We start from the raw sequence: 16,633 nt of genomic DNA, 5'->3' as shown, positions 1-16,633 counted from the left end.
CTCGTGAAAGTTGAGTGATTGCAGGAAGACAACAGTGGAAACATGAGTGAGAGTTGGAGAGAGGAGTGCCGGGAGGAGTTTGTTGTGTTAGAATACAGAAAGCGTAGCTTAGTGTTATCCAAAAGATTTTCAAAGTCATGGCTGAATATTTAGCTGATTTTGACAGTGTGACACTGTCTTTCTGCAACAACTCAACTCTCACAAGATTTCAGAGAGAGACTTCTCCTTGACCAAGACTTGGTTAGACACAACAACAAATAGACCGGAACAAATGAAAAGTAAAGATAAAAGTTTTATTTCTCTATATGGTCCTTTCCATAATGTTGTCAGACACTTATAATAACAATCTGAGCCTGTCAGTGGCAAAAACAAGCACTTTTAGTGGACATACATTGACGGGGAGCTATTGCCCCAAAGGATTACATTGCAGCCTGTTTCGTAGCTGTTGGCTGAAGCACTCTCGCTCAATACTGGGCCAATTTCAAAAACTGTTTTCCCCATTAGTCACTTAGACACAAAATGATGGGAAAATAGGGTCCAGGTTGAGAAATCGAAGTTTCCCTTTAATGTTTCCTGTCCACTACATCCCTGCTGACTGAGCCTGTCTCTGCCTTCCTTCCCTCCCTGTCAGATCCTGCGCATCTGTACGAGGTACACCCCCGACCAGGATACCATGACCTTTTCGGACGGGCTGACCCTCAACCGAACACAGATGCACAACGCTGGCTTCGGCCCGCTCACCGACTTGGTGTTCACCTTTGCCAACCAGCTGCTGCCCATCGAGATGGACGACACAGAGACAGGCCTCCTCAGCGCCATCTGTCTCATCTCCGGAGGTGGGCGAGCCAGGGCAGAGCACTGGGCATTTAGTGAGGGGAGGGGAGGGGACAGCAGGAAAGAAGGACAAGATAGGAACATAACTCACACAGAAAGCAAAGGACACGAATATCAGTGTCAAACACTGCATCCCAATCTTTTTATAAGTTCAACCAAACAGTTATATTCCCTTCTCATATTGTTTCAGTTTAAAGTCCAACTGAAATCACAGAGAATGTCCCATTCTGCAGGAAAAAAAATCATATGAAAGTGCTTTTAAAATGTATTATTTGTGTTTTCGATTACTGAAAGGAAGAAAAAGGGTCTTTGGAGATACTGTAAATCTGAAATTGACAAACTGAGACGGTAACTTACAAGCTAACAACAGACAGTGTTTTGCTAGCAGTAGTGTTGAAGAATAAAGACCACACCATTTTGCATCTAAAATGACAGTTGACCTTCGCTGTGAAGTTTTTAAACTGTTTCATGCTACGGCTGACTAGCTAATCAGCTCTCTAGCCTGCAAACTGACGTTAGCAGGGTCGTTTTCAACTGTGGATATTCATCCATCCATCCATCCATTTTCCGCCGCATATCCGCGACTGGGTTGCGGTGGTATCAGACAGAGTAAGGAAACCCAGACATCCTTCACCCCGGCAACACCCTCCAGCTCCTCCTGGGGGATCCCAAGGCGTTCCCAAGCCAGAAGAGATATGTAGTCCCTCCAGCATGTTCTGAGTATGCCTTGGGGTCTCCTATCAGATGGACGTGCCTGGAATGTAACGCGGTAATGTGGTAATGTGGTAATGCGGTAATGCTGTAATGCAGTAATGCGGTCCAGTACAACGCCCGCATTACTGCTGAAGCTGCACCGATCCGCCTGTCAACCTCACGCTCCATCTTTCCCTCACTCATGAACAAGACAGCAAGATACTTGAGCTCTTGAGGGCAGCAACTCACTCCCCACCCAGTAGGAGCAGTCCAAGTTTTTCTGGCACATTTGATTTATGCAAATACTTCAAAACATAAACCAAGTAATAACAGCTAATGTTAGCACATTTTTTAGCACAAATTGCTGTGTATCTGACATTACTGAGTTAGTTTGATGGCTTCATGACTTCTCTCTATTTGTACTTCTGTTCCTCTAGCCTACATTTCAGCGTGTCACAAATAAATTTGTCAAAAGTTTTATCACAAAACAAGAGAATCTTGGCAAATGACAAAAAATTGAAGTTCCATTTTTTTTTGTAACTACCAACTGTTGCCATTATTTTGTCTTTAAAAGATACATAATCTCATTAGTGTACAGAAAGACATGGTCACTGGTATTTGTAAAGACAGGCCCCCATCATGAGACCAGAAGGTTTTTTTAAATGAAAAAGCACAGGACATGTCATTTACAAATCAAATCTGTATGCTGCAGATGAAAGAACATGCAATTAAATATCAGTTGGACTTTTTAGAAGTCTGAGGTGGCAAAACTCTGATACGTTGTACATAAAGCTAAGATTTATATAAAGATTTAAAAAAAAACATATTTTTGAGTATTCAACATCTTGTTAATCATCTTGTGACCCCTTCAGGGGATCTGACCCTCAGGTTGGATACCACAAGTGTAAAGTATCATTTATTGATAGCTTCAGCCAAAGAAACATCAGTATCAGTCTGTAAAATCCCACATCACTTTGCAAGATGGATACCTCAAATTAAAGGCTTTTTGCAGCCTGATTACATCATATATTTAGCATAAATTCTGATTTAAAGATATAAACAGACTTGATTGTGGAGTCATGGGGTACATCAAGTGGAATGAATAAACAGATCCACTCCACATTCAAACCATGCTCGACTGCTTTCCATTCAACATAGTCAGTGCATATTGATTCCTCCAGTTAAATATTGAGTGGAGCTGTAGCCCAGTTTGGGATGAAAGTAAACCAGCCTCCACGGGAGTCTGAAACCAGGTCAACCACAGGTTGCTATGAGTGAGGCAGCACTATTCTAGCTGCCGAACGTAGAGGGATGATGTACAGGTATGTCACAGCAGTGTCGGTTGGCTGAGTGGAATGTTGAGCGTCCCTCCCAGAGGAAATGAACCTGCTCTGGTTTTTTTCCACAGAGATACCCGAGGCATGACTGAGTCCCTCATGTCAGGCCAAGCACACATTAACACACAGGTCCCTGTCTTCCTCTCTCTCACACACACACACATTAAGTTTTACTGTACATCCACCAAACCAAAAGTTACACAGCCTCAGTTCTCATTATCACTTCCCTCTCTGCCCTACTCCTCATTCTCATCAGTGCTCGGGCTCCATCGCTGCTGGGTTTTCATTCAACAATATATGTTTCTATACTGAGTCCCCAGAGCCTTGGCAAATATTACAGGCTCTTGCATAATCCATGGAAAGTGCGAGACACCTCTGATTGCATCAGTAATCACACACCTTGACTGAGACGACTGCTGGTCCAGCAGCTGAGCAGCTGATTTCAGAGCACACACTGCCACCTTATGGTGCAGGTTGTGTGTGTTCTAGAAGAGACCCCAAATGAAATGTAGTCCTCAATGTGTTACATGTGACATTTTAAAATTAGACCGTTCCTGTATCATGTCTGAGTAAAAGCACTGATCTTATTTATTTATTTAAAGTAGGGCTCCAACTAATAATTCTTATCCTTGTCAATTAGTATGCTGATATTTTTTTTTCATTTAATCAATGCAGTCTATAAAATGTTAGAAAATACTGGAAAATGCCCATGACATTTTCCAAAAGTCCAAAGTAATATTTTCAAATTACTTTTTTTGTCCAAACAAAAGTATAAACTCCAAAGATATTAAATTTACAAAGATATACCAAACAGAAAAGCAGCAAATCCTCATTTAAGAAGCTGGACCCAGCAAATATTCTGCTTTTTTGCATCATAAATACTAATACATGATAAATACTTAAATGGATAATAGATTATCAAAAATGTTCTTAATTTTTTTTTCAATCAACTAACCAATCGTTTAACCCCTTATGTACTTAAGTTTCATTACAAATTTGATCTGTGCAGCCAAACTTTGTTCAAACTCACAGAACATTTCCAAATACACCAAATATGGTGGGGAAATGTGTATTAATTGACAGACAAGACATCTAGAATATTCACATTTTATGAAATAGTGCATTCATAAACAAGACTAAGAGTCTGCAGCCAATCTAGCAACTCTCAGAGGCTGAACTCATAGATATATACACGTAGGTACGGCATCCAGTCTTTGAGATGTGCCTCAGTAGCCGCCATATTGCAGCGGAGATCTGTCTGCTTTACACATGTAGAGACGTTTGTGCTGCGTGGTACTGAGCGAAATGTTAAAACCAATGAACGAGGAATAACATCATAGTTATTTCACAACATTCTACTGTCACCAACATGTTGAATTTAATATACATTTGTCATTTTGAAAGATGTGTTTAATCTTGGTGAACATATTGTGGAAACTCAGGATGGTATTTACAACCATCACTTTGGCTTCATATCTTTAATTGTGAGCAGCTTTTACAAATCCAGCAAAAGTCCAAACTCTGCAACAGCAGAGTGGCAGTTTGAAAACTGCTCTGTACTATAACACTGTAAAGTAGTGTTGTTCAAAGTTGAATAATAATTGCAGAAGGCTTTCCAATTGTGGAAAGTAAAATATATTTTTAAAATTAAATTGTGGCTTTTGCTTTCTGTTTTTTTCCAAAGTTACAGTTTAATGCTGGAGCAGCTGATAACAGCACAGCCAAGAAAAGATTAGCCATGTGTTAAAACAGGGCTAAATTTCATAGAAAAGTTTACATTTTTTGGATTAGAACCTTAATTTTAATAGCATATGATGACTATATTTTCAACATATAGCCACTTTTACAGGATCACCTCGACAGGTTTCTTGGCAAAAGTGTCCAAACAATGTCTTACATTCATCACAGTGTTATATGTGGGTTTACACATGAGGTGCCACCACAGTAATGGCAGCTAAGCAGCTTGTCTACTTCCATTTATAACCTAGATCTGTCTATAGGGCTCACATACTAGGGGTGTGCCCGAATACAAATACATTATTCGGCAAAGCACAAATAATGTTTTTTTTTTTTTTTTTACGAATATTTGTTTCATACAAATATTTTTAAAAATATTTGTTAGTTAGATGTCTGTCTGCAATGAGGTGATGAGTAAAGTTTTAGCTCAGTAGTCAGCGCAGTCGTCTATGATCTGGGAGACTCCAGTTCAAGAGCTAGTGTATGGACCTCCTTCATCATTTATGATAACTTATGTAACACTTTAATTTTCTAAAATTAAAAACGTAATAAAAACAAAAACAGGATTTTTAAGCCTCTTTCCATTTTTATTTGAATACAAATACAAATACAAATAATTTTGCTGCCTCAACAAATACAGATACAAATACAAATACTGGGCTTTCTGCACATCCCTATCACATACATGCATTTCCCTGGTTTTACCACTGTAATTTTATTTACTGTTTATTTGTATAGAGACGAGTATATAGCACGAACGTATGCCACATACTACAGCATTTATAGCATAACCTAGTTTGTATGTGAGACAGGGGGTCAGTGGGTGGAGACTGGAACTATTAATTTGCCATTGTTGTTAGTGCATTTCCACCTTCTTTCAGTATTAAGCACTTGGCGCCAGATGGTGATGTCACTGCAGGAACTTAATATTGTATTCGCCTTGAGGACTGCTTGAAGGTTATTTTTGCACATGTAATATTGCCTCCAGGTGTGTGATCATGCAAATGTTTAAAATGTTAGACCTAATAGAATCAAGGTTGGGCTTTGGCTCCACATTGCCAATGGGTGAATATGTAGCCAATGGAAAATGAAGAACTCAAAAGGTTTTAAATAAAAGTTATAAGCATGATAAATCTTTAAGGACTCTGTCAAAGTAAACTGTCAACTAAAAAAGTCTAAAGCATTTTTTGATGGGTGACTTGAGCCAGCATCTCTATTGAGAAGCAAGATGCCTTGGTGTTTGACTACTGAGTTATCCTAATAATCACTGTTTGCAGAAAAGCGCTCTCTGAATAGATGTGTTCCTTTGAGTCCCAGATCTGGCTTTCACTTTTGACACATTCAGTTTTTGCTACCCTGCTGTTGCTGACTTTTAAAGCCTCACAGTTATCAGAGCTGAACACTACTAGTCAAAAGAAAAGTTTTAAATTGGTTCCCTGCTCAGATTATTCACTTGTTGCCATCTCTGCATATGAAGTGAAATAATGACATAAATTCTCCCCTCTTGATCAAACCAGGCTTCATGCTGTGATTCATGTATAAGCCTCTAGCTTGTCTACATCAGATAAAGCAAGAAATGTATTAGTCATACTGGAGCTTAAAGTTTGACTTGCTTTGTGTATGTGTGTTTGTGTGTGTGTGTGTGTGTGTGTGTGTGTGTATCAGACCGTCAGGACCTGGAGGAGCCCTCCAAGGTGGATCAGCTCCAGGAGCCACTCCTGGAAGCTCTGAAGATATACGTGAGGAAGCGTCGGCCCAGCAAGCCACACATGTTCCCCAAAACGCTGATGAAGATCACAGACCTGCGCAGCATTAGCGCTAAAGGTAAGAAGATGTATTTATAGCTGTATTAGGTAATAGCAGTTACAAATAGCAGAGTGTACGACTTTATAAAGATCCAGGTCTGCTGCAGGCATGCCGGTGACTGATACCTTTATTAGTCTTTCTCAATCTATGTTCTTACATGTACTTGTGTTCTCATGGACTTGTTCCATGTCATAGTCAAGTATACACCAAACGTTTGGAAGTGTTCTTGTTTTGCCTGTTTTATACAGGAGGCTTTGGGAGCTGACTTGTATGAACTTTGGGTTGCCAAGTATCTAATATGCAGTGTAGCGATATGATCTATTTTGGAAAATAAACTTTATGAAGGTAATGTAAAATTAATGTTAATGTTGTGCAATAGTGATACTTCTTTGTACTTTTTGCTGAGTTGGTGATGTCTGCAAGAATGCTGCTGTCACAGAGTTCAACTCGCCAAGCTTCAACTACCAACAACTTGCATTATTTTTGTTCTCCTTCATTATGATCCTTGTCTGTTGGTCTCTAGAGAGCAAACAACACAATAAAGTTGTAAAACTACTGTTGACGAAAGCTGCAGTTCCATTTGTGGCCACTAAATGCTGGCTTCAAGAAACTGATTGTATTGAAGTTCATTGGAAAATGCTGCAATTAATCTCTTGAAATATCAAGTTAATATATTATTTCCACAAGTAGGTGGAGTCTTCATTGCTAATTTCACTTTGCTACCGCAGGAAATTTGAGAATGATGTTCCATTAAGAAAACATAGTAATTTAGAGGATGACTGGTTTGTTTGTGTGGTTGTCACAGTCGTGATGGTCGCCTCCAGTAACTTACAGTAATACAGGCTTCAAAACATCCCTTCCTGCAACACGTGTGATGTCAGCGATGCTACGTCCACGAATTTAGTGTATTGATTTTTTTTTTCCATTTTTGCCTTTATTGGATAGTGGGCAGTGAAGAGACAGACAGGAAACAAAGGGAGAGAGAGATAGGCATGACATGTAACAAAGGTCTCTTGCTAAAATTGAACCACGATGATTGTTCGCAGGCTGGCATCCATCCTGCATATGTGGTCTGACAACAGCATAAAAGCAGACATTTCATACACACAAAAAATCAACATTAACACTTCTAGATATTATTTAGTTGAGAGCACTGCAGCAGGACAGGAAACAGAGAGCAAGCACATTACTTCATCTTTACCTTCCCTACTCTCTATTTTCCCTCTATTTTAAACTTCTGTTGCTAGCTTTTGATGCACATTCTGGGCTGCTTATAGTGATGAGTCTTTAACCCTGTATGAGCCTGAGTGTACTTTGAGATCCTCAAATGCCTCTCTGGAACCTTCTGCAGACCAGGGTCCCTTGACTTTAGACTACCTGTAATGCTGCACTGGTTTATCTGTTTACCAGCTTATGTTCTAGAATGTCTGACCAGAGGAATCATGTGCGGATTGATTTTACTCTGAAGTGTATAAAACAGCAGTGGAACTTGCCTCATTGTGCATTAAAAAGATGATAATTCTAAAATAATTTGATACTTTTTGACAAAAAAATTAAAGTTTTTTCAGTTGTCATGGAGATGGCTCAGTTATGATCATGTGACATAAGTGTGGAACTTCAGTCATGTAATTAGTTGTATGTGGGAAGATCATCCCTCATGATGGAGACCATGCAATGTGGTTGAAAGCCCAAAAAAGTAAGCTAGCAAGTGGACCTTGATGTTAGATTTTTTTGTTCGAACTACTACTTGGAATGTCAAGAATGAACCTTCCTGCTCCAATCATAATTTTTATTTTTTTGCCCTCATCATCGTCTTGCAGGAGCAGAGCGGGTCATTTCTTTGAAGATGGAGATCCCGGGTTCCATGCCGCCTCTCATCCAGGAGATGCTGGAGAACTCAGAGGGCCAAGACGGCCAGAGCAGCAGCAGCAACAGCAGCAGCAGCAGCAGCAGCAGCAGCAGCAGCAGCAGCAGCAACAGCAGCAGCAACAGCAGCAGCAGCAGCAGCACTTCGGCTGAGGCAGGGGCCAGTCCCAGCAGTAAGGACAGCCCCAACGAGGACACCGCCGCTGTGGAGTCACCGGAGTCCTTGGACATCAAGAGGGCTCCGGCCACGCCGCCCAGCGACGAGCCCTAGGAGGCGCCCGCGGGTGCCTCGGGGACTCTCTCTGACATTCTTTTGCACAAAAAAAAGAACAACCGGGCAAGGCGCCGACCCCCTATAACCCCTCTACCCTGACTCCTTCGCTTGGTATTACGTTATCTTTATATCCTCGTCCTATTTTTCTCTCCAATTTCCCTGAAATTCCCCCCTTAAAAGAAAACGTCAACACGGAGGCCTCAAAGGATCAGCGCTTTGTGTATAATTCTGAATTGAGCTCTTATTTGGCGTGGTGTCTCTGGGACAGGGACTGTGACAAGAAGGGCGTGGCCCTCGGAAACCGCCAGAAATGATACTCCTCAGGTCTCCTGTGTAAATTCTTATCTGCATGACGGGAGTTTCATAAGTGGTTTTACTCCTCTTTCTCTCTCTCTCTCTCTCTCTCTCTCTCTCTATCTTCATCTCTTTTCATCTCTCGTATTGTTGGCATACGTACATTGTACATACCATTGTATGGTTAGATCTCTGTTTCTATGATGAATTTTGTGGTGCTTTTTTCATTGTCTTAAATATTATCTTTGAGGCGATACATCAAGGTTTAAAGTGGGACTAATTGTAAGTCCTTCAAAAAGTTATCTAGAATGTCATTGCATATAGATATTACGGAAGTCTACTATTTTATATTTGTTCCTATATTTAAAACTGTTTTTGTCTTTTATAACATTTATTGGTTCATGTCTCTACATGAATGAGTGTACATCCACACCGCCAGAATGCAAAGCTTCTCTGCATATCGACAGCCGAGTCTGTTCAACTGTTTCCTCAAAGGAGGGAAGCACAACAGCAGAAGCCTTCGATACACACTCATCAGCTTGACTGCGTCTGTTAACTTTTCAGTCTCGTCATGAACCGCCAAGGCCCGACGTACAGGATTAGATTTATCAAATAAGCCAGTCTATGAAATCAACTCATTTGGTGGCTGTATCTCGTCAGTAAATCAGTTTACCGTGCTGTCAAAACAGATTGGGGAAATTAGGTTGCTGATAGATGCCAGAGATGTTTCTGCAACAGGCTGTGATCACATAAGACGCTTTTTATATCGGTGTCCCTGTTACCCTATACTTCAACTTGACCATGTTCAACTTTAACCATGTCGCACTTTATTATCATCATCTGGTCAGTTAAGGGGTTTAATAAGTTAAATAAGCCGGTGTTATACCACAATTTGTTCCCCAAGAAATTACACTTTAAATAATCTCAAACCACATGTGTCCATTGATTCCATGAAGAGTCAGCTCACCATTTATTCATTTCATTTCCACCAGCATGATTTTCTTGTTTAGTGGAAAAAGTACATAAAAAGGACACATCACATTGCCAGGAAAACAAATAATAATAGATCCCTGAAACGGACGTTGTGTGTCCACATTATCTGTTTCCAGACGAACATATTAACCTTCTGCTAGCTAGCAGAGGCAGCATTCATCTCCTCTGACCTGGTTTAAAGGGAGTATGTGTAACTTTTGCTGAAGAGCAATCCAAGGTTAAGGAGGATAATGCTGAATGCTAAAACATAATGTAACAGTTGCACAAATAGAAGAATGGTATGAAGTCACTGAGCTGACTCAGTAATGTCAGTTACGCACAACAGCTTAAGATTGTTAACATTAGCTAACATAAGCTACTGGTCATAGCCTACCAGACCAAATAAGGCTTCAGCTGCATAACCCCTGAGTGTGTTGAACTTAGGTAGGGCAAGAAGAAATGCGCTAATTGTTCTTTCGAAAGTTACATAGTCTCACCATAAATGATTATTCAAGTTTGGGTCTTATTTTTGTAGTTCTGGCTATTATATCTGTCAGTTATGCTAATATTGCATGCACCAAAGTAAACTGATGAGATCTGGGGACACTGTGACATGGCTACAACAAAGTCAGGCAAGTACAGGCCAAGAAACATGGTTGTTAACAAGCCAACAGTTTAGCTTGATTAACCAAAAGGTGACACACCAAAAATCTTGCTAATTGTACTGGAAAACTGCTGACATGCACAACTACAGTAAGTACGGTAGGTCAAATATGAAGCAGGAAGTCGGTCTGTTAAGCATGATGTTGATAGACAGGTTGGGTATTAATGTTACTGTTCACTTTTCTTCCGTCTTCGAAATAAGTTTGGCCTACCATGTCACCATCTTCCTAGATCCAAGAAATTTAGTTGCTAACAGAATTTATGGCCAAAGTAAAGTTCACATTTCAAAGGAAAGCTTAGGAAAGCAGTTTATTACAGCTTGTTTATTTTTGTGTCTGTGACTATTGGCCCTATCGGTTCTGATGACATTATCATCACACCAAGTAAACTGCTAAGATCTAGGAAGGCAGCAACATTGGTAAAAAGTTCAGCCAAAGTTATTTGGAACACGGTACACTGTGAGTAGTAAAATTACAACAGTTAAAAACATCCATTTGAGTTACAGACAGATGTCCTGTTTAAACTTACTGTACTTGCCATAGTTGTGTGTTACTAACATCTATATTACCAAATAACAGGTGCACTCACTTGTGGTTTTACCTCTAGATAAAGTGGTAGCTAATCTTACTAAACTGTTGGCTTGTTTACAACCTGTTGTCTCCCCATTCACATTTGTTGCCCTGTAGGACCTATTTTAAACAATGTCACCTTTTTCTAAGATCTCAGCAATGAATTTGGTGAATACATGGTATCATAACTGATAGGAATCATGGTCAAAAACTACAAAAAAGAGCCAAGTTATAATAAATTCATAAATTTACTCCCCTTGTTGCTGTAAATCAGGTATAATGCCACTTGAACGCCATTTGAATTCTTACTGTCTCTTCTAGTCTTCTATCAGCGCTATTTTTTGTGCTTGGGCTTCCAGTCTGATCACAGCCTGTGGCAGCTTTCACTCTTCAAAAATTACCTGATGGTCAACCTAATGAGGGTGTATCTACCGCTACAGCATGTACTACCAACCGGGCTCTACAAACGCACATGGGCTCTGTTATGGCCTTATGAGCAGAGCTCCTCAACCCGCTTTTCTTTCCCTTTCAGAAGTGTCTTGTTTGAGTTTGTGAAACACGGGGGCAATGCAATCCTTAAAACACACTGATGACCGGACCGCATGGGTCGGGACGATTGTACACTAATGTAGAAAGCACACGGTGGGGTGGAATTCACAAAGCCACTCCAAATGCTCGCCTTACTCTTCAGACATGACAGTGTAAGCTACGTTTAATGATGCAAAAGGAGATTCCAGATGACCTTTCATCCCCCTGAGAAGTGCAGTGGAGTAAAGCTTCTCTTTGGACAGTAGATCCAACTGAGGTCTTAATCTCATTGGTGGGGAAGTAGGCGATGTGTCTTATATCGGATGGGACGGTCCCACTGAAATTAAAAGACGATCCTAAATGGCTGCTTTTCTCCACTGCTGAGGTCACACATTATACCGAACAGTAAGAAATAAACTCCATTATATCCTCTTATAGGACCCAGATCCCTTGCTACCCTGCTGCCCTTCGTGGCTGAATAACAGCTCCATTCATTCAGATATCAAGTGGTTGTTCACTTATAGTACAGGGAACAAACTAACTGTAGCACTTAAACATGTTGAACCTTTAAAATTTAGCTGTAGTACTGAAACTGAACAATATGAAGGCTAAAACAGCAGCACCTCCACAACCAGAGAAGGAGGCCAAAGTTCAACTTTAAACTAATTAAGCACAAAAATGAACAGCTTTGGAAATTGTTTCGAACTCCTCTCGGAAGTTTTTGTTTTTTCATTTCAGACATGATGCAAAAAGTAGGCCTGACTGACAACAGAATAGATCAATTTTAGTGAAAAGAACAGGTTTTAAAACTAGTAAAGTCTTGTGAGCAGATATTTGTGCCAACAGATATCGAATTTGGTACCAATCAACCAATTCAAAGGCCCTGAAAGCTTATTTTCTCAATCAGCTTTTTACTATAAGTGATGAGATCCTACATGAACACAATATTCTGCCAATGTTAGAACTGTTTTGGTTACTTCACACATCTGTATTCTAATCACTGGTTTGTCATGGATGGTATTCAGTCAGAAAAAGCTGACTTCCATATACCAATCAGGATTTAGCTAGATTTGAGTCAGAATCTTATCAAACCAACCCCATACAGCCCCAAAGAAGTGTGTTATCTGAGTTTTTGAGTGTTCAAAAATTATGATTATTGCTCACTTAGTCAAAGATATTTAATGACACAGAGAAATGATTTTATGTTTTATTTTAAACCAAGTTTTCAGGGGCTTTAAGCCTTGGTCTGCATGGTCACATTTTGAGTTATATGACATGTTGAGTTGACACTTGGGAGGCTGTTCTCATTTGCATTTGAAAATGAGTTTTGCTAAACTGAATACTATAAAACTGAAATTTAAGTTTTGTTATCAGAATTTATTCATTTCGATTAAACTCTGTTCCTTAAATACAAGTGAAATTTCAAAACTTGATTGATAGAAACTTACCTGCTAGCACAAATATCTGCTCCAAATGTTCTCCAGGACACCTAAAAGATGTTTGCCGACACATAAACTGTACGTGAAACTGTTTTCAAGGAACTACGTGAGTCATTCAGCTTCTCGCATTTGATCTGAAACAGGAAAGTAAGACAACTCTTAAGGGCAGTGAAGGGTTCTGGGTCTCAGCAGCACGTAATAAAAACCCATCTACATTCCATTCCTGCTCGGAGATACATATCATAAGGGAAACCTGAGCTGTTTCAGTTTTTTTGTTTTAACGTGTTTGAATGTGAATAATGTCATGGAGTCTGTCAGAAGAATGATATGCAGTGTTAAGGATAACTTACTTCTATCTCAATGTAACATAGGAAACACTCTCCCTCGGTTCTCTCTGTCTTGCTCTCCTGGTGAGAGATGAAGGGAGGCATCTTGGTGTTTTTCTTTTTTTTTTCTTTTTCTTTTTGTAGCTGGAAAACCTTCACAGCCGAAGAATGTCCACATCCACCCCTGAAGCGTCAGGCCGGCCCTCAGGCGCCTGGACGCAGCAGGGACTGTTATCTGTTCCTTTAGGAAACAACTTCACAATGCTGAATTACTCTTGTTCGTTTCTGTTGAATGTTGTACCGACGTAACTGTAATACTCTACTATCTAGCTCACTGCAGAGATGTTATATGAATGGTGTGTGCTTTGCATTCCAATTGGCAGCTCTGTGGAAAAGACACTCTGTTATTTGTCCTTGGGAACATCAACTCACATCAAGTGTAAAAAAAAACAAAAAAAAAAAAACAAAAGAAAAAAACAAAAAAAAGGAGGAACTGGAACTTGGTGGGCTGATCTGGGCACCCAGGTCGTACTCCACACAACACATAGTGTCGGACACTGAGAAAGAGAAGCCCAGGAATGGGAGAAATGGACGACCAAGTCACCTCAGCACCAGATATCATCAATACGTTCTGTTCCATGTCAAACAACAGAGCTGCCCCACCTCCCCTCCCCCCCCCCCCTCAGCCAGGAAGCCAGTCAGCTGTCGTCAATCAATCAAACCCAATCAATCGACAGCTAATTGGTGTAACAGATCAACTGATGAACTAGGGTTCGGCCGATATGAGGTTTTGAAAACATACTGACATTTTTAGACTCATCTGCTTTGGTTGATGTTTTGTGCCAATAAGCAGTCAAAGGAAAAAATAATCTTCAGATAGTTTGATATCAGCCTGTGGTGTTGATATCTTTTTGAGTGTATGTATGTCCCTCAGCCTGCCTTCTTTATTAGCTTTCCCAGAATGCCTTTTGACAACACCCAAACAACCAGACTCCACAGGGAATATCTTAACGCTGCACTGATCTAAATTTTTATATTGACAATGGAACAAATTACTATAAATAATGTGAAAGGAGTCGCTTGTGGTGACAAACCCACAGAGAATTATCACCAGTTCCCTCTGCGCTTACGCTTTAGCTTCTTTTAGCTCATTGTTTTGGTTTTACTGCCAGCAGCTGTATTGTTTTGGTTCAGTCTCACCAGTCTCATCCACTATATTGCCAGTGACAGGCAGCTGTGTTCAGCAGCTCTGATAAACTCATTGTATGCAAGCTGCCTGCCATCAAACAGTAGTTAGACCATGGATGTATTAAGAGAACTGAAGAGCCAGCCTTTTCCAGTGGCCCACAAAGCATTTTCCCCATAGACCACCATTATAAAAGAGACGTCTATAAAACCTTTTACAGGATAACTGCAAATAAAGTCAATTATAACTCCTTGTATTATGATTTTTTAAATATTTTTATGTTTGTAAAACTTTCCCAGAGCATAGGAAAGCAATTTTAAAATTTGTGACATCATGCTAATGTAAAGTCTTTGGGCTGAGCGGGAACTTGTGTTGGGGTCCTGTGTATATTTAATGGGCTGCAAACCCTGAAGCTAGAAAAATTTTCTGGCTCGTGCCAGGTGGGCAATTTTCATTCAAGTGAATGGGCGCCCACTTTGAGTCCACTATCCTGTTCCTATGATACATCCATGACTTAGACATGTTAGCAACAAGCTAACCAGCAACAAAGAGAGTGAAGGTACTTATATTTGTCAGGTGTCCAGAAACATGACTCCAAATGAATGCCAAAGTTGCTTGCCTGATGTGTAAACAGGCAACTGTATGCGAACGCATTCACCACAACAAACTTCAAGACGTTATGTGTTTACAGCTTGGTCTGCTGCCAAGATGGCTACCCTTTTTAAGTCACATCATAGAAATAGCCTAAATTAGCAGTTTGTCAAGTGAAACCAGACACAAACAAATGGTGTATAGCCCTTTTTTGGAACTTCTTTAGTTTTGTTTACCAAGTGGGAGACATTGTAACTGTCAGAAATTCCTGCTATTTGTAATTCTGTAGAGGCTGCTTACAATATAACATGAACCAGACATAAACTTACTAGATAACAAGCTACTAAGCTAACTAAAATCCGGAAAACATGACAATGTAGCATTAGGCATATAAAAACCCAACATATCGGTCTAACCCTACAACACCTTAACCAGGAGCCAGAAAAAAATGACTGTGAACCTCAATATGAATCATTAACAGCTCTGTTGTTGTCTGTCCTGAAGGTGTTCTTGGTAGACATCACAAACTGTCCACAGTCGCCTTTTTTCCATCGGTATCAGAGAACCTCACCACCACTCATATGCAGTGTTGTATAGTCGTGTTAATATGAGACATGAAGGTCACATCTGACTGGGCGTGAGAGTGAGAGGGGCGGGGACTGTTGTGGATTTCTCCCATCAGCCCCTGCTGCCGGCCCTTAGGCTGAAGTCGACCTCAGGAGCTGTCTCTGAGGTTGGAGCTTCGATCTGTTTCCGCTCTCCATTTTAAATATCGTCTTTGTTTGTACATTAACATATGCTTTTTATGTTCATATACTGTTTAACTTTACCATGAACTGTCCTGGCAAAGTAATAAAATATATTTATTTTAAAATACTGGTGTGTGCATTTTTGATATAATGTGTAAACGCAGGTAACCACCTTATTAAAGAGTTATCTGAATGTAAATAACAGAGTGACTGCATAGTGCTCATGGTGGTTTGTAATGCCAACTTATCTGTAGTTACAGAAGTTGCATTGAAATAAGGCACTTTTAAGTTTAAGTCAAACCCATATTGTTCCACTGGTTAAGTCTGAGGAGACGCTATACTCAAAAACTATCCTGACAAGATCAGGCCAGTCACAAGGGCTACGTTTTTTAGGTCAGAATAAGTTGAACAGAGAATTCGCCTGAGTTGTCTCAGTCTGGCTCAAAGGATAATGTTGGCTATATTCTGTATTTCTCTTACTGTCAACAAATCCCATGAAAAGATCAAACCAACAACAAATGGCAGAGCAACCACAGCCTGATACATCTTATTATATAAATATATATAAAGTTAACTTATATAAAGTATTAAAAACACATCAGTGAGCCATTCTGCTCACTGGATGACACGCTCCTTACATTTCCTCCTTTTTAAGTATTTTTTAAAGAATTACACTATACATTTTTCATCCATTAATAAGGATTTGCTAGAACAAATAGCTGTGACATCAAACAGGAGTGGGAGGCTAGAAAATATTGAGACATACTTG

General features: G+C 40.0%; 1 protein-coding gene and 1 long non-coding RNA gene across 3 annotated transcripts in view; one reads left to right on the top strand and one right to left on the bottom strand.

The window, feature by feature from the left end:
- Window positions 1–10,588, top strand: part of LOC122969972 (retinoic acid receptor beta-like) — an 89,259-nt gene extending 78,671 nt beyond the window's left edge. For both annotated transcript variants that reach the window (XM_044336031.1, XM_044336033.1), the window contains 3 exons: window positions 632–836; window positions 6,267–6,425; window positions 8,228–10,588. In XM_044336031.1, the coding sequence (XP_044191966.1) occupies window positions 632–836; window positions 6,267–6,425; window positions 8,228–8,544 (681 nt within the window). In that variant the 3' untranslated portion in view covers window positions 8,545–10,588. The remainder of the gene's footprint in view (window positions 1–631; window positions 837–6,266; window positions 6,426–8,227) is intronic.
- Window positions 10,589–10,683: 95 nt separating this feature from the next.
- Window positions 10,684–15,983, bottom strand: LOC122969989. Its single transcript, XR_006399124.1, has 2 exons — window positions 11,053–15,983; window positions 10,684–10,999 (listed from the first exon to the last, which is right to left on the bottom strand). It is a non-coding gene; the product is annotated as an uncharacterized LOC122969989 (long non-coding RNA).
- Between the last annotated feature and the right edge of the window lie 650 nt (window positions 15,984–16,633).

Source organism: Thunnus albacares, chromosome 19 (assembly GCF_914725855.1).
Source record: "Thunnus albacares chromosome 19, fThuAlb1.1, whole genome shotgun sequence".
In the NCBI taxonomy this organism is placed as follows: domain Eukaryota; kingdom Metazoa; phylum Chordata; class Actinopteri; order Scombriformes; family Scombridae; genus Thunnus; species Thunnus albacares.
The sequence above is the reverse complement of the archived record's forward strand: the minus strand, read 5'-3'. Positions and strand labels throughout refer to the sequence as shown.